The sequence below is a fragment of the Alligator sinensis genome, unplaced genomic scaffold, assembly GCF_000455745.1.
Source record: "Alligator sinensis unplaced genomic scaffold, ASM45574v1 scaffold596_1, whole genome shotgun sequence".
NCBI lineage: Eukaryota > Metazoa > Chordata > Crocodylia > Alligatoridae > Alligator > Alligator sinensis.
The window spans coordinates 2380901-2400209 of record NW_005841967.1 but is presented as its reverse complement, the minus strand read 5'-3'; the positions used below and the strand labels follow the sequence as shown (position 1 = coordinate 2400209).

The window sequence follows — 19309 nt, the reverse complement described above, 5'->3', positions numbered from 1 at the left end:
AGGAATGCCCAGGATTTAGCGAAAGGCCAAAGGTTAATATGCCTTTCACATGCCCAGGGCTTAGTGAAAGGCCAAAGGTCAATATAATCAACCAGAGGCAGTAGAATAAGGAAACCAATGAAAGCAGGGTAATGTCATAATATAATAAAGCTAGAAATATGAGAAAGGAGGAGGGACACTGCATACCTTTTTTCCTTGGATATCACAAACAATAGTTTTAATGATGGCATTCTCTATGGAATATAGTTATCAGAAAGCACAATGGAGTGAAATGCACAGAAATGTATGAGAGTTTGCTCTGAGCCCTTCTTTAGTACCTGCTATAGAGTTCAGGACATCTTTGGAAAAGGATGTATCCACAGAGTTTGCATGTTTCATAGCTGTCTGATTCGGAAATCCTCCAGCAGTGCTCAAATCATCCCTAGATCCCTGCATTGTAAAGTAAATAGAAGAAAAAGCTCACACGGTGTGTTCATTATTTTTATAATTACAGTGCCTCTGATATGATCTTTTAGACACTGAACTTGAAAATCTATTTTCAATTGATTAGACAAGGCAGCTGTAGAGATCAAGGCTGAATAATTATACAGAATATTAAACCCTCTCATAAGTAGAGTTGCAAATGACAGATCAGATCCAGGAGTATATTTACTTCTTCAAAAATGTGCATAATGTGTACAAAGAAGGTATTAAACAGCACTAGCTATTATCAAATGAAGCAGGTTGGCTTGCTGGAAAGTTATGGAGGAATATAACAGCCTACCAAGACTGGATTAATGCATGGGCAAACTAGGCACATGCCTAGGGCCCTAGGTGAAGAAGGGGTCCAGTTGTGCCTGTTTTGCTGCAGCAGTGTGACTGCTGCACCACTGCAGTGCCGCCCAGCTCCTTTTCCCTTCTAGGGCTGCATGCTGCAGCTCCAAGCCCTGGCGGTAGCTGCTGCTGCTGCCCTATGCAAAGCAACTAGGTGCATAGTTTGTTTGCCTAGGGCCCACTAAGGGTTAACCCAGCCCTGCTGCCTACTCTTTTTCAAGCCTGCTTATGATCAGAGAGCATATCTAATCTCCACAAATAACACATCTAGCAGATGATATAGAACAACATAGATTCATAGATTCTAGAGTCAGAAGGGACCCAATGGATCGTTGTGTCTGACCCCCTGCTCCTGGCAGGAAAGAGGACCGAGGTCAGACGACCCCAGCCAGGTGATTGTCAAGCCTCCTCTTGAAGACCTCCAAGTTAGGTGATAGAACCACCTCTCTTGGAAGCCCATCCCAGACTCTGGCCACACTTATTGTAAACAATTTCTTCCTAATATCTAACCTAAATCTACTCTCCACTAGTTTGCACCCATTATTCCTAGTTACTCCCTGGGGCGCTCTGGTAAACAGCACATCCCCAATTCCCTGCTGCCCTCCCCTGATAAATTTATAGGTGGCTACAAGGTCAACCCCAGCCGTCTTTTGTATAGGCTGAAGAGATCCAGATCTCTCAACCTCTCCTCCTAGGGTCTTTCACAGAGACCACTAATCATGCAAGTGGCCCTCCTCTGAACCCTCTCCAGATCCTCTGTGTCCCTCTTGAAGTGCGGTGCCCAAAACTGGACACAGTACTCCAACTGCAGCCAATGCCACAGAGAGTGGGAGCATCAACTCCCTCGATCTGTTGGTCATGCATCTGCTAATACACGACAAGGTGCGATTGGCTTTGTTGATGGCCTCGTTACGCTGCCAGCTCATGTTCATCTTGGAGTCAACTATGACTCCAAGATCTCTCTCAGCCTCTGAGCTGCTGAGGAGGACATCCCCCAACCTGTAGGTGTGCTGGGGATTCCTCCTTCCTAGGTGAAGTACCTTACATTTATCTTTGTTAAATTGCAACATGGTTTGGGTATTAGCCCTACACATGTGAATTCTACACTCTTGACACCAGCCAAATGACTCCAGTGTGACTGAATCAAAAGTTAGCTGACAGAGATTAGCCTGAGAAGCTGCAGCTCCATTTCTCTAAAACTACTACATGGGGCCAGTGAAAGTCTAATAGAGGTAGACTAAGCAGCTGACTTCTCTCTCAGTGTATCCATATTGAATGTTCTATGTATGTTTCCCATAGAAAACATACACTGAAACCCTACTGCATGTGCTTAACTTTATGCACATGGGTAATCCCATTGACTCTGGAGGGGATATTTGCATACATAATATTAAACATTTGCATAGGCAAGCTAAGGAAGTATGAGTTGGATGAATGGACTGTAAGGTGGACAGAAATCTGGCTGGATTGTTGATCTCAATGGGTAGTGATCAATGGCTCGAGGTCTAGTTGGCAGTTGGAATCAAGTGGAGTGCTCCGAGGGTCAATCCTGGGGCTGGTTATGTTCTATATCTTCATTAATGATCTGGAAAATGGGATGGAGTACACCCTCAGCAAGTTTGTGGAGACATCAAGAAAACTCCTGCACTTAGGATGGAAGCATCCCATGAATCACCGACAGGCTTGGGACCAATTGGCTAAGCAGCAGATCAGCAGAAAAGGACCTGGGGGTTACAGTGAACAATAAGTTGGATATGCATCAGCAGTGTGCCCTTGTTGCCAAGAAGGCTAACAGCATACTGGGCTGCACTAGTAGGACCCCTGCCAGCAGATTGAGGGAAGTAATTATTCCCCTCTATTCTGCAGTGGAAAAGCCATATCTGGAGTATTGTGTCCAGTTTTCGGCCCCCCACTATAGAAAGGATGTGGACAAGTTGGAGAGAGTCCAGCGGAGAGCAACAATAATGGTTAGAGGGCTGGGGCACATGACTCTAAGAGGCTGAGGGAACTGGGCTTATTTAGTTTGCAGAAGAGAAGACTGGGGGGGGGGGTAGGGGGGGGGACAGGATTTAATAGCAGCCTTTAAACACCTGAATAGCAGCCTTTAACTACCTGAAGGGTGGTCCCAAAGAGTGTGTTCTCAGTGGTGGCAGAAGACAGAACAAGGAGCAGTGGTCTCAAGTTACAACAAGGGAGGTTTAGGCTGGATATTAGGAAAAACTCATCAGCCACCTAGAGAGGTGGTGGAAACTCCATCCCTGTAAGTTTTTAAGGCCCAGCTCAACAAAGCCCTGGCTGGAATGATGTAGTTGGGGATGGTCCTGCTTTGAGCAAGGGGTTGGACTAGATGACCTCCTGAGGTCCCTTTCAACCCTAATTTTCTATGATTCTATGATAACTATGTGAAGGAACTAGATCTAAGGTCATGTGGACTTGGTATATACTTCCTGTCCTGACCTCTATTTCTCAGGGGCAGGAGCAAGGCTCTCCTCTAGCCCTGTGGAAAATCAGCACTAATTTTTGTGAACCTAAATGCATAGATGTTTTCAAAGCTGCAACTAAACCAAAATTCAAAATGAAATCCAGTACAAACTCCTCACTCTATGCACCTTCTCATTATTTCTTCTTCTCCCAATCCTCAGGGTACCCAGTTGAGAGGTGGCCAAAAAGTCAGTTTTCTGGATTTCAGGAATATTTCTTTTTCCAGAATTTTAAGTGATACATAAACTACATTTATCAGAATTTCCCATGGACTGAATTTCTCTTTTGTTTTGAAAATGATGAAACATATTTTATCTGAAATAAAATATTTGGACACTACATATTTTAATTGGTGTAATCAGCCTTTATAACAGTGTAAGCAAAGGCAGGCACACAAAGCACAGCAATAAGTCTGTCTAACTTTTCCAAATCTGCTATAAAATTACTCTAGGAAAATCTGAGATAATATAACACCAGTTTAAGTTACACTCATGTTGATTTTTTCTGCCTGCAAATTGGGTCGGGGTAGCTGTTTGCTCACGGCAAACAGATTACTGCCTGCTGCCTGCATCACCTAATAGTAAGGCCCTGTAATAGTTACCTACTTTGTGTTATCCCAAGTTGTCCCAGTGTAATCTTGGTGTACTTTACACTGTTGTACAAAACCACTAGATCCTGACTGTGACCCTAAACTGCATCTGACTGGAGGGCTTGGTGGCAACATGGTGGGGTTCTCCTGGCGGGGTAGCTTTTATAAAATACTACAATGTTGCAATCTCCAGAGTAAGGTGAGTATAGGGTGCCTCAAAACCCTAGCCCTCACTGCCTTGTGGGTACTCCTTGATTGGAGGAAGGCTAAGGGACATCACCCTGACAGAAATGTGTCTTCGCTGAGGTGTTAGGCAGTCAGCAGCAGTTCTTATCTGGCCTTTGGATTCTGTCTCAGTGGTCTAAAAGAGGGGATGGTAGGTCTTGGGCAGGCTTCACTCCTCCATATTCTTGCTTAGCTGTACACATCTAAGGTCTTGGTGACTAGACTTACATGTACACCATGCTCCAGAGGATTTATGGTTGCCTACTACACAAAACCACTGTAGGTTACACCAGTGTAAACTTGTTCTGGGACTCTGAAGCTGCTCAGCAAAACTGGCAGTGTCATCAACTGCACAGATAAAAATGGTCTGTTCACAGGCTGTTGACCTGGAGCATCTTGGTGTGAGCTGTTCACCTATCGAGCCTCACTCAGAAGTACCACGTTCCCAGCCTTGAGGCAATTCCATGAAAACATTGCACTAGATTTAACAAAAGTCTATTGAGCTGAAGACATTCATGAAGCATTTCAAGTTCAGTGAATCTGTATTTTTGATGAAATTTATTTCACACAAAAATTTCTGACCAGCCTTCCTCTTTCAAATAAGTTCCTGGAACCCTAGTTTGATAATGGCCTATCCACTTGAGATTTGTGAGCTGTCTTCCTTTTAGGTAACACTGAAGGAAGTAAGTGACATCAAAACCAAAATGATCCTTTTGAAAGGTATGAAGAATTGCATTATGTTACCTGGTTGGATGTATTTATATTGAAAAGAAACATATCCTTCATGTAAATCCTCGGCATGTTGTCCAGAAGCATGCCATAGAGTGGCATGTACAGGTTTGCTATTTGTGCCTGCTTCTCCTGAAAAGATGCAAACGAATGAGTCAGGATAGACAGATAGCTGTGTAAGTTTTCAACTGTGGTACGGTGTATGAACATATCAAAAGAAAGAATAAATAGTTCTTTTACCGGCTCTGCATATCGATCATCAAAGGAATGTTTTGCCATTAGGTTTTTAAGTACAGCCAAAGCTAGGTGCCTAATATCCTGGTCTTCTTGAAGCGCAAAGCCAACCTCTCGGAGCAGCAATCCAATTAAGAAATGTTTGCGACAGAATTCATTGGTCAGGGTGTATTCTGGAATATCTGGATTAGAACAGACAAAGAACTTCATTTCATTTGTAAATCAACTATGTTAACATCCATTCCCTAGATAAAGATTTCTTCCAGTATTTCTCCAGGCCATCTTATTAAATTATTTCATACCTAATGATCCATGTAACCAAATGCATGTATGTGGCATAAAGTAAATCATGCTTTCATTGATGGCCAAATCATGCTTACTTTATCCTGGTAAATCATTTCAGAACAAATTAGGTAAACAATAATTAACATGGCTTTAACTTGTATAGTTTAAAAAATTATAAGTAAATGGAAATGTATACTTTAAAAGGGCTTTCCAATTGAGGGTCTCAAATAAATTTACAAGTATTTAGTGAGCCTCCAGATGTCCCTTAGAAGCCAGGTATTGCCCCATATTATGGCAAAGGCCAATGAAGCACTGAGATCCAAACTGGTTTCATTTTCAGATACTTGAAATGGCTTCTTAAGATAACACTACAGTTCAGTAATAGAGTTAGGACTTAGACAAAACTCCTGACACCAGTCCTGTCTGTTTAACCATAACACTCGAGATTAAGTAATTTGACTCTTACCTGATGCATGATATTCCTGCGTTGATTCTGAAGGCGTCATGGGGTCTTGAGTCAACAAAAATGTATAATGGCAAGAACCATATATTTTTATTAAGTCAAATTAAATACATTATTACTGATTAAGTGCAAAACAGGTATTTGTTTTCTATCTACTAATTCCCAACCCAGTTAAGTTCAATGGAAAGGCTCCCATTGACTTAAGCATGCTTTTGTTCAAGTCTTTAGATAACTGCCTATTCCATAAAACCTGGATACAAGATAAACATGTTTTTAAATTTTTTTATAGTACAAAAGATAACTAAGATAAATTTAAGTTTTTCAATACATTATAATTTAAACACAGGCAGAGATTGTCATGCTTCATGACTGCCATGTCACAGCCTTCAAGCAATAGCTTTGGAATCTGATAACCTTACAGTAGCTGCCCAAGTAACCTTGCTATTCCCAGTTTAAGAGGATATCTTCCAATCTCTTTTTTAGCTTTGACTTATTGCTAGGGATCTATCAAACTCATGGCAAAAGTGGGTTACGGCTCCTTTAATCTTGCAAGTTCCCCCACGTGGCTCATTCCTGATTATCAGGGAAGTGAAAACCATGATTTTAAACATGGCTCTGTTTTTACCTCCCTGCTGGTCAGCAGAAAGCAGCAGGGCTGCCAGGGCGCTTTGGCCAATCAGCAATGTAAGGGAAAAATGGTGCCATATTTTAAACTGCAGTTTTTACCTCCCTGCCAATCAAGAGTGAACCCAAGTGGGGAGGTGACAGAGCCATGACTTCTACCATGAATTTGACAGGGTCTGACTTATTGCCTTTCCTGCTGCCCCAGCTTCTAATTTTTTTCTTGGCCTGGGAGCCACCTCAGGCATGAATATTAGCTTTGATAATTCTCTCTCTATAAGCAATCTAGCTTCCACTACCGATCCATGTTTTAATTGGATTGGCAGGCATCTTTGAAATATGAAGAACTAAAGGTATAACTTGTGAGACTCCAACTGTTTTATTAAAATTATACCTAACTATCATTCAGAACTTTCATGCTGTCTTGTAACATCTCTAGCTGTCACTTAAAGGCGTTTATAGTTGTCCTGTGATCTCTCAAGAATTAATTTTCTCTTTGAGAACTCAATGGAGGAGATAAATTAATACCTGGAATGTGTACAGATCGTATGGGCAGGCACAAAGGAATAAAGTGTTCATGATGGCAAACTTCTTGAAGAAAATCAAATTTGTACTGATACAAAACCTGAAACATAATAATATTAAACGGTTAGTACTGACATCCAGGTAAACAAAGAAACAATATTTAAAAAGGATGTGTCTCAATGATTCTCTTTTTCTTAAAACCATTTCCATCAAACAGTGAAAACTTTTGGTCAATTATGCAATTCTATAATTCAGAATTAAATACTCAATTTTTTTCCATGTTGTTAATGGCACTTATTATAACCATGTGTATTTCACACTGGTCCTGATTTAATACTCATCCTGTAGTACTTCAGCCAAGCTATATATTTAAAGCAGCTTTCTCCTTAAAACCTCCCATTGGCTCCCTTTAACGGTATATGTTATAATTAAAAATCTTGGGGGATATGAAGTATCGTCTCCAATTCACATAAGCCAGAACTGTAGCTATCATTTTCATAGTCAGTATCACTCACTGATCCAGCCCTGGGTATTAAATAAAAAAAAAAAATTACAATGGCTTTGTGTTTCCTCTCCAACCCAAATCGTTTTACCAAATGAATACTATGTTTCAGTGATATAATCCCAATCCAAACTCTTTCTATAGTTTTTAATGAGCTTTGGCCTCTAGTGTTTTTGGTAATATGTATCATCTACTGCAATCATGCCTTACAATTGTTAATAGAATAGGGTATTCATTAAAATGTAATTAAACCTTAATGAGCATTGAAATGATAAGAGGGTAAAACTAATTATCATGCTATATTAATAATTAGTAATTAATTATAATATTTGCCATTTCTATAGAAATCTATTTAAAAACTACTTTCAAAATGCTTTACTAATTGTTAATGAATTTAGTCTTGCAACACCCATGTGAAGCAATTACTCTTATTTTACAGATTGTATACAGATGTTTCACTGGTTTATACTCTCTCCAATTTGTCCACATCCTTTCTGTAGTGGGGGACCCAAAACTGAACACAATACTCCAGATTTGGCCTCACCCATGCTGAATAGAAAGGAATAATCACTTCCCTTGATCTGCTGGCAACAATCCTACCAATACGGCTCAGTAGGCCATTAGCCTTCTTGGCAACAAGGGCTCATTATCCATCTTATTGTCCACTGTAAACTCCAGGTCCTTTTCTGAAGAGCTGCTGCCCAGCCAGTCAGCCCCCAGCCTGTACTCGTGCATGGGATTGTTCCATCGTAAGCGCAGGACTTTACACTTGTCCTTATTGAACCTCATGAGATTTCTTTTGGCCCAATCCTCCAATTTGTCTCGGTCTCTCTGAATCCTAGCCCTATCCTCCAGCATATCTACTACTCCTCCCAGAAAATTAATTCTTAGAGAGATCACAGAGCAACTATAAGCTCTTTTAAGTGACAGATAGAGATACAAACTTTCAGAAAGTGCATTCCATCCCATCTTCCAGATCGCTGATGAAGATACTGAACAAAACTGGCCCCAGGATCAACCACTGGGACACTCCATTTGCTACTGGCTGACAACTAGACTTTGAGCCATTGACTTTTATGTTTCACTGGTTTATACTCTCTCCATTTTGTCCACATCCTTTCTGTAGTGGGGGACCCAAAACTGAACATAATACTCCAGATTCGGCCTCACCCGTGCCCTCTGAGCCTGAAGATCCAGCCAGATACGTACAGGTATTTTTCTCTGAGGATATACTAATATCTGTTATGTAGCCTAGCCAATCTCAGAAAAATAAACTGAAGGTAGCAGCTTCAAGTGAGTAGACAACTCTGGACAAGTGGTACTTCTTATAGGATTGAGGCTAAATTTGTAAAACATTGTTTACAGTAAAAAAAAATTCTATTGGCTATTTTTGAACAGAGAGCAAACTACTGAATACAATACTGAAAATACTCTGCTATCAATTCACTTTTTAAAAACATCATTCATACCTTGGGAACTCCTGCTCCAAACATGCTTATATAGCTGTTGATCATCTTGAACACAAAACCACGATCCATAAACGTAAAACAGCGCTGAGGAAAAAAATAAAACAGTTATGGCTAGAACAAGAATCACAGGAGAAGATTCACTAGCACAACCTGTCTGAGAAACATGTTGCTCTGGCAATGTATAGCATCTATGGAACTGGCTTAACTGATTGGTAAAATCAGTTTTCACCTGTCTGCAATGAAAAGCAGCCAGAGCACATTGGTGAATCTGGCACACTGTAATGATTTAAAAGAACAGTACGGATATATAGGTTAGATATTTTGCTTTTAATGTGGCTATGGCCTGAAACTACCATCACTCTGGATGGTTAATAAGTGGGTTATCTAATGAAAAGGAACACTGCCACATACTGTACCATTCAATAAGTTAGGGTACACGTAAAGCAAGATGACTGAATCTTCCCTTCAACAATAAAGCCATGATTCTTGAAGAATCAATTCAGCCAAACAGCTCTCCGAGTATGGACTATGTTATCTTTCTGGAAACATGTCATTACATTACATTATGATGAGAACAGCATTCTTGGTGACTGATGAGGCTAAATGGCTTGAAGATGTAAAGGTTATTGTAACACTCAATTCTATAGCTGCTGACACTTTTCAGAAGGGTGGGAGAGTCTTGCAGTGTCATCCTGCTGTATAAGCACTGCAGTGCTAGCCCTCCTATCCAAAAGGTAACAGATGCTCTTGAACTGTATAACAGTAGCAAACACCTAACTGCTCAGTACATGGCACAGAAATTGGACTGCTGTAAGCTTTGGGTCCAGAGACATCAGACTATTTCAGTAGCCTAAAGATTTTATTTTGGCAAACCAAATTATATAAAGAGGACCTGATACCTCATCCCATTGTAGAACATAGCTTTATCACTTGTATAAACTTACAATATGTAAAGACAACATGCAAAACTACAAAACTAACACCATGAAATACTAGCAACCTTGCAATAGCACAGGTAGAGAATCAAGCCAATGTAACTCTCCAAATTACATAATGCATTGGATAAGCACAAAACATGCTAGATAAATCTACAGCAGAGGTGGTTTCCATACTACACCAGAAGAGATTTATCATTGGTTAAGTGAAGTTTGCCAAGAGGGAATTACACCTCTGTACAGTTGGTTTTCTTGATAAAATGTTCCTATATATTTTCCTCAGAAGCTGTGTTGCAATCTGTTACAAGAAGATTCACCCTGATCCTCTTACCACTATTTTCAGCATACACTGTACATGGCAGTCTATGTATGTGCTACTGGGTCACAAGATTTTTTTATCATTCCTGTTCTCAGCTATCCAGATGTGGAACAGGCCACACTTTGTCCAGTTGTTAATTCTTTCACATCCTGTACTTAAATCAGAGAATAAGGATGTCCAACAATTGAGGGATATGAGGAGAAAATAAAAAAAGACAATCTTAGCACTACTCTTATTCCATCAAGGAGTTATATAGAGAAAAAAATGTAGGCATATTTTGTTCTATAAAGTAAATAAAAGAGCGCTCAGAGCATTTGATTCTTTCCAAATCCCACCCTATATGCAAAAGGTTACTGACACTCAAACAACAGTGAGAAAAAAAGCATAAAAAACTACATATTATTGATTTGCATACTGCTTCACTTAGCTGGCACAAGCAATAGACTATGGGTAAAACTATTGTAAGTGCTTCGTTTAGGTCCTTAATTCCCTAAATCAATAAGTTTGGTTCTTCTGAACCCACTTAAGTGCTTTTGCAAATCCAGTTAGAGATCAAATTTTTAGAGGTATTTAGGTGCCTAAAAGATGCACTTATTCAGATTTTCAAAAGCACGTACGGGTGGATCACCTATTCATTTTAATGGGTGCCTTTTGACAACGCTTAGGGTTTCTTGAAAACAAGAATTAGGTTCCCAAGTCAGTTAGGCACTTTTGAGACTGTTATGTTGTGCTTGTGGCTGCCACCATTTTAGTTTCACCTACAAAACTGATGAATGACTGTAACAGCAATAACCATTGCTGCACTGTGAAACCCTCCCTGCAGTAATTTGTTACAGTAATATAATAGCACATCCTGAGACAGCAGCTTTACTTGACTGTTACAAGTAGCTTACAGAACACCAGCAATATGTTTACACAGGTATGTGAAAACTGTTTCCCATTATTATTCTTATATATGTCTAGCGAGTCCGTATTCCAGTCACAGTTATATGGTAGGTCAAGAAACCATGTTAGATTGATTTTGTAATAGTGGTTCCATTCATCAGCAGACTTTTCTTTCATAGTTACATTATCCATGTACAATAATATGTGCTAATTTGATTCCAATTTCTAGATACATATATATGAACTGCAATTTTTTCAGAAGATTTATTTACAGCTATTGGATTCCCACAGACCTAGTAGCAGATATAAGAAACAACTGTACTATAAATCAATATTGATTCTGTAAACTCAGTTATCATTCACGTAGGGGTTTTTTTTAACTTATAGAGTTTCATTTCCTTGACTCTGCATTATGTATGGCTGATTATGTGCATGCTGTAGCAATGCAACATCTCACCTTGAGAAATCTGGCAACACTGTGGTTTGCATTTTTTGTTTCTTCAAGAGCATCTCTGTGTTTCCAAACAACATGGTCTGCCAAGTTCATTATAAGTGTGTCCAGTTCAGTTTGGAATGATTCTGGAAATCTCTGAATTCGAGGAACCTAAGCAAAATATAGAAGTGTGTCAGTTATTAAATCTTAAAGTACTTTTACTCCATTTCTGTTGTATTTCCATTCTATTCCAATTTTACACTGGGGAGGCTTCACTGAGATCATTGGAGTGTTTTTGGGGTGGGGAGCAGATGACCATGAAGGTGACTGCAGCTTGGCATGGGGCAGCTTTGGCTTGCTGGGGGTGGTGTTTTGGGAGTCCCCCAGCATGCTCCAGCATCCCAGCATGTTCTCTGGGCTGGATGGGGTTCTCTGCTCCACAGCAGGGCTGTCCCCTCCCCTCTGCTTCCTGGCTGGAGCTCGGCACAGACTTGCAGGCACAGCAAGGTCTGCTGGCCTCCCCATGCTCCCTTCTTCCCCACTTCTCACCACTCGCTGCTTAAGCAGAGATCCCTTCCTCCTCTCTCCAACAACATGGACTGTAGCTAGCATGTGGTATGCTAGCTAATGCCGTGTAAGGCTCTGGCAGAGACTGCAGACACAGCAAGGTCTGCCTGGCTTCCCCCTGCTCTCCCCTCCCATCACCCATCACTGCTCAAGCAGGAAATCCCCCTCTCCCTCCCTTCCTCCCATCTTCCACAGCATGGATCCCAGCCCCATGGACCCTAGGCATGTGGTATGCTAGCTAATGCTGAGAGGTGTGTCTCTCTCCAATTTCACTGGGATAGGCAGATAGAACAGTGACCACTTAGGGCTTTTAGAGCTAATCAACAGGTAACCCCGGTAAGCTGTTTAAGAAGTTTGAAGTAATAGAGAGAAGCTATTGCTTTGCTAATGGGGTGATACAGACTGTTATCAGCCCCTGGGCTGGCTTGCTCACCTGTCAGTTTTCTGCAGACAGTATGATGAAGCAGGGAGGAGACTGAAAAGCTCCATATCATCAACAGTGCATTCACTACCCCCCACCTGCCCCCGCTTGCCTCAGAGTGCTAGCCTGGGGCTGGCAATATTCCCACCCCTTGAGCAGCCAGCACGGAAAAGCCTGGGACCATGCAGGCAGACATCCCTAATGAGAGAGTCCTGTTGGGGGCTCACCACACCCCCCTCAGCTCAGTCCTGGAAGGGAAGGCAGGGATGTTCTAGTGCCCCCCAGCTTCTAGCCTGAGCCACTGCAGACATGTACCTGGATTTCTTCAGTGAAGAGAGAATGTCTGTCCTGTTTCAAACCAGTTCAGCCTAGCCAGGTTAGACTAACCTGCAAAGACTGAATCAATTCAGGCTCATACTTTTTGAATGTCTGTCCCTAGCCTTTATGATTAAATATACTTGGGTATACACTGATTTACCTGTATCCTGCTTGTATCAACCAAGTGCTGGGCCATTGATTTTAAAATAATTGTCAGGAAGAACCAGGAGTGCTGTTAAAAAAAGTTTAAAATTGAAGTCACATAATAATATCAGCATTTAATAATGAATTGTTTTCTGATATTTTCAACTCAACATTCTTCCCCATAGGAATGGTCTGTGTTCCTCAGCTGTGCATAATGACAACATTTTCACTACAGTCAAATTAAAGTAGTTGACATTTGGCTATTAAGTATTTAAGTCACTTGTGCAATGGTACATTTGTCCTGGAATAAACTACTTTAACCCATGATCATTCAGACATCCATGTCCATTGTCTCAGGATAGAATTTAAAAAAGGTTCACAGAATAAGAAGTACTAACAATTTATGCCAAGACGTTGCAAATGTGTTAGAATAGCTGTCTTGAGATTGCATCACTGAATCAATGGCAAGAAAGCAGCAGTGAATTTAGCTGCTCACTAAATCCTGATTAAATGAGGGCTGGACCCAATGATTTTGCGAGGTCCCTTCTAGCCCTACTGTCTAATGTCTATGAAATGGTGATATGTGTACCTATCCCAGAACATTTTTGTTCCAAGACAAACACAGGCATACTCTGTCCGGGTACAAATGCAATGTCTGTTCCTAGCCTTGGGAACTTATCCTTTATGAAGCTAAGCAACTTCAACTCTGTTTGACTTCATTTGGGAACAGAAGCCATTTAACACCTTGCTGAATTAGGCACTTGGCAATTGTGATCTCTTCCTTATTAGAAATACATAGTAAATAAATTATTACTTTAATTCATAACAATGTCTGCGGTAATTCAAGTCTAGTTTACAAATAGATATGGCAGAAATACATGAAACATAACAAGTGTAGAATCATCTCAACAGAGAGGTTCAAGTCTGAATGTACATATGGAGAATCAAATACTGGTGGGAGAACAATGAAAGCTTCTATGTTGAGATGGTACTATGGGTTGGAAGACTTCAATCTCTATAGCTTTTAATTGAAATAAAAGGACTTTTAAAATGTATAAGAGGAGTTAACATGGATAAGCACCTTAAAAAACATGTCAACTATGAATATAGCAAAAACTGCCCACAAGTCTAAATAGTGGGAGTTTAATTTCCTGCATCAAATGTGCACTAATGGCCAGTTTCTCCCATATTCCCTGAAAGTCCTGCCATTCTAGTAGTAGATAGGAGCTGGGAACCAGAAGAATCTGGATAAATGAGAATTTCCTTGCTCTATGGGAAGTCCTCAGCTGTTCTAAAGTTGGCATAGATAGCTCTTAAGCCAGTTTAGTTCCCTCCTAGACATGGCATAGAGGGCAGGCCAAGTTTGGTATATATGTTGTAGTTTTATGATGAGTTAGTTAAATAAATAAACTAACAGCTTTTAATACTTATCAAAACAATTATGATGATTGATGAGTATCATCTAATAGTAACAGTATTAAAATTAAGTGTTCAATATTCACTTGACTATATATTCTATTTTACTTGCAAAGAAATATACAAGATGAGATTCCTGACACTTCTTGTGAGGTTAAAAAATCATAACATGTTAAAAATTAACATTCTAATTCTCACTGAATTATGGAAGAATTATATTTCTCACAGTGGCTGAGCAATAACAGAAAAGAAATCCAGGAGGAGAAATTATACCATGTAAAGCCACAGTATACTGTGTAATGGGTTATGTTGAGAATTTGCATGACAACAAAGAAAGCCTGATAAAGCTGTTGGATCATTGTGGACTTTGATATATGCCAAGTGCACAGGGAAAAGAGCAAGGGAAGCTGAAGTGGAAAAATGTGAGAGCAATCATGAAATATACTAGTGCTTAAATCTGTATTATTCACCTTTAAGACATGTTTCACTGTTAATTGGTCATTTGATTTCAAAAGGCCAGTCATATTCTTGGCTAGCTCCTCATGAACAGTCCTTTCTTCGGATGACTTGGTTCTGAACACGTACTAAAGAAAAATCAATAAGAGTAATGTAAAAATGTATAAAAGTCCAACCAAGAGTAGGTAGAGCATAAATAATACACCTTGTAAGAACAGCTGATTTTTTCAGTAGTGCTGATTTTGGACTGTTGAGATACCTTGACTGAAAACATGAATTCATACAAATTCACCTAAGAACAATGGTACAACACTTCTCCTCTACTGATCCTGAGTTTTAAACGGAACTCCCCATTAAATTCAACTGGATTTGAATCAAAAGGAATTTCTGCTTAAAATCCTTGGTGCATAGGCCATTTTTCAAATTTGGGTATCAGAATTTCTTTTGAATTTACTTCTAAGCCTGAATTCACTTCTAACCAGGAAAGAAAGAACAATAAATAAGGAAGTAAGGAGGGTTTTCACCCACCTAGTCAGGGCCACCTTTTCCCTTGCTCCTTTCTTCCAATGGTAACTGCTGACTTGATAGGAACTCTTCATCCTGAAAGGGGTAGAGTACCCACTAGAATGGAGAGAAGGGGAATAGCATCCTCTTCCAGAGATCATAGCCCAAGGATCAGAATTCCTCTGCTAGACTCCTCATGGACATAAGTCTACTACCAGTTTTCTTCCCCTGACCTATTTCTTACTAATATTTTGGTGACTGGATCTATTACTTCCTCACAGAGACAAGGGCAGCTTAACTATGTTGACAAATTAAAAAAACTTATTTTGAAAGAGTACTAAATAGAAGTACTAGGTTGTATAAAACAAATGGTATATTCAACTACTATTCCTATCAATATGCAGCCTTTTCCAAAGCAGACATTCACAAGATTAACCAGCATGTATTCTTTAAGTGGACCTTGCCATTTCCTTGTTCATTTATTTGCACCTGTATGATTCCCATTACTAAATGAATGCCTCTCAATTTTAAGGCAGACAAGGTTCTTTGGGTAAATCCAATATCTTTTATTAGACCAATTTTAATCACAAACTTAATGTGCTTTTCTTCACAAAACCCTCTGAGACGTAGGGGAGCACTATCTCCTGTGCAAACTGAGAGAAAGAGATTCTATGGGTCAGGTTTTCAAAGCTATTTAGCTGCTAAGGATGCATATGGTGCTTCCTGGGATTTTCAGACATGGTTTAGCAGCCTAAGCACTCAATGACTTTTTTGAAAATGCTACTAGGTGTACATCTGCATCTTTAGGGACCTTTAAAAATCCAGTCCTATGTGACTCGCTTAGGGTCACAGAGGAAGTTCAGGACAGCTGGTCTCCCAAGTTCTAGGCTAGGAAATGAAGAACTGCAATAAGTTCATGAATCAGTTACTAAATTAATGTAACCAATGAGTATAAGCATACTTGTAGCTTGGGTTACATTATCCTCAAAAGCAATACCAATCCTCTTGTGCATGCACTAATGTTTAGCCATAAGTTTGTTTTAACTGCTGCTGAAGCATAAAGCAGCAGTAGCTGCCTTTGGCCTTTCAACAGAACACAATTAGAGAGATGAGTAACACAACGTTTCAAACCATTGTGTTCTTAAGTAACCTAAATAGACAAGGAGTGTACCCTTTGAACACAGAGTTACTTAAAATTTAAACCAGTTAACTAAAAATTAAATTCAAATCATGACTTGCAAAGATATAAAATACAAAGGAATTTTGTACGTTATAGAAATTACTTTAGTAGTGTTTAGCTTGAATAAACTTGTGTCATACAGTCATTATTGTACCCATGAAGACTGGAGTGTTAGTTAATGGCACGTATTTGTTTCCATCATGGTTTCATTTGCCCTGACAGACAGTTTTTTATCTTTTAGGTTGGCATTCGCTAGGTTCTATGAAACCCTCTCTTGTTTCAGAATGAATCAGCACACTATGCAGAGATTAACAAGTCCATGCATGTGTCACTCATGATTCATTTCCATAACTAGTTGAATTGTATTAATTTCCCTTATCTCACTTCTGGCATGTTCTGTATTTACTCTTACTATCTCATGGATGTGAGAAAGACAAGAGACAAGAACAAAGAGGCAAAACAATTTTAAATTTTATTTTTCTCAAACAATAGCTATGATAGATTCCCCTTTGTGCTGTCACTCTGCAAGAAGTGACCAAATAAACTAGATACAAAAATAAGGTACATTAAATTATTAAATTAAATTATTTAGGCAATGATATCCCCTCAGTTGATTCAACTAAAGTGCCAAGCGATGATTCATCTAATACTGTGTACTTACATATTTTCCAAAAGCCAAGAACTTCTCTTGCCTATCCTTGTTTATCAGGACCGTTGTCAAAACAGTATCAATGATTACGCCATCCTTCGCTTTATAGGGTGTGCTTCTATCATAAGCTTCTCAGTTTATAAGATTTTCCCCTGAGATAGACTATTTATATTATTTATTTAGGTGCTTGTTGGCCTGTACCTTTATTTGCTTTATTTTGGTGAACTCAGTTGATAACAGTAGAGTAAAGATAATGTAAAGCCACCATACCTTTGATTTTCCAAACATCATCTAAGTTCATTATAAGTTTGATCAATAAGATCAAAATAGCCTGTTTTGCAAAGGCATATATGCACATAAAAATGAGAACCAAGTGGAAAATACAAGTGAGCAGTGCACAATTATGAAAACATGAAAGGATTCATAGAAGAAGGTAAAGTACTTCTTATATCCAAAGCAGGTACAGCTATATGATAACTTGAAAAATAAAAATATGCCCTGAGGAAACAAAAGAAAACTAAGACTACAAAGTAGGAAAATGTACCAAAGAAAAGCATCCAGGAACATCTCCATAAAAATTTACCATTTGATTTCATTTGGCCATTTGTAATATTTCAAACAACGTATAAGAAACATGTCATGCAAATACACACAGCCCATCACTACAATGCAATAAAACCCAATACAGTTTAGGCAAATGTAGCAAAATATGCCACTGAACAATACATAAATCAATCTGTGTTAGGTACTTATCAGACCACCATGGCTACAGTATCTGGGGTCCACAGTCTTTTATGTATTATTTTTCACCCTGCTAAACAGGGAAGTACTATTATCCCCATCTTGCAAATGAGGACCAAGGCAGAAAGAAACCATAGTTGCCACAGAAGATAGTAGTAGTGCAGAGAATTCAACTCAGTTTTCACTGGCCCCAGGTTGCTACCTTTATCACTAGACCCTGCAACCTGACAGGGTAGGAGAAAGCAATCCAGATACTGGGGAAACTACAAAGTGTCATAAGAGAAAGCAGAAAGAACATACAACTCTGAGGAGATAATGAAAGGCCTTTAGCTATTTCGTACCTTTACATAAGAATGGACACAATGCTCTAGTTGTTCTTCATGACACTTGGCAACAATGTCCGTGAGAACCCTGAAAAATAAAGGTATTGAGCCATCATGCAGCACAAGAAAGAACATCATTTTAATTTTATTACATTACAGTGATTCAAAATTACCCATTGGAGGTTTAATTCAAGCAATTATTAGCACATCAGCAAACTGTGGCAGAAGCCACAGTTCACAGGTGCTTCATACAGGTGCAGCAGCACGGATCACCATGTTTTATTAGCGCTTTCATCTAAAACGTTACTGTAATTCCAACAAAATAAACTCAGTTACAACAAGTGTAACAGTTCGGATGCTGATACCATTACATTATTGGAAGGTGAAATCTTTGGAGGACATTTCAAAAGGCATTTCAAGAATCCACCAATACAGCAAACAAGGCTGCTCCAAATGTGTTGGAAAACCACTACTAGTAATTATCCAATGTGTTCAGTATACTGAATGGACATTTCAGGCAGGATTCACTGTAGCTATTCTGCCAAGTTTAAAAAATGGTCTGCCTGTATGTTGCAAGAAAAGGAAAAATGGGTTATTTCAGCAGCTCACAAATTTTGAAAGCTAGCACATCACATCCCAAATCTAAATGCTTGTGTTGTAATAGCTTTGTCATCTTAAACAGTAAAATTAAAAAGGTACACAGGTCAGGTAAACCAACCTGACTGTGATCTACAGACAAGTGTTATACATGTCACAGTTTGATAACAGTCAGCTTATACACTTGAATGCTTTCTGTTAACAGCCTTCTAGTTCTTTAAGTTTGATGTTTTGCAAACAGTGTTTCATTTATTATTACTACTATTTTTATTAAAGGGACCGGTGCTTTTTGGAAAAAAATGATCAAGTTCTTCACCAAGGCTCTGATCTTTATGGTCATTTTGGAGGAGTCAAGATAGAAATGACTGCATGACTAGACTGCAAGCATAATGAAGACAAAAGAGAAAAGATGTGTTTTTTCACATGCATGAACAATTCTGAGCTCATGTTCTTTGGTTTCTTTCTTTTAATTTACTCAACGCAAG

General features: G+C 39.3%; 1 protein-coding gene across 10 annotated transcripts in view; it reads right to left on the bottom strand.

Moving 5' to 3' along the window:
* Positions 1-19309, bottom strand: part of DOCK10 (dedicator of cytokinesis 10) — a 194024-nt gene that overhangs the window by 45926 nt on the left and 128789 nt on the right. For all 10 annotated transcript variants that reach the window (XM_025200420.1, XM_014518563.2, XM_025200424.1 and 7 more), the window contains exons 25-34: positions 18246-18315; positions 14845-14958; positions 12975-13046; positions 11533-11679; positions 8937-9020; positions 6969-7065; positions 5823-5867; positions 5078-5253; positions 4853-4969; positions 318-429 (exon numbers count right to left, since the gene is read on the bottom strand). In XM_025200420.1, coding sequence (XP_025056205.1) covers positions 318-429; positions 4853-4969; positions 5078-5253; positions 5823-5867; positions 6969-7065; positions 8937-9020; positions 11533-11679; positions 12975-13046; positions 14845-14958; positions 18246-18315 — 1034 coding nt within the window. The remainder of the gene's footprint in view (positions 1-317; positions 430-4852; positions 4970-5077; positions 5254-5822; positions 5868-6968; positions 7066-8936; positions 9021-11532; positions 11680-12974; positions 13047-14844; positions 14959-18245; positions 18316-19309) is intronic.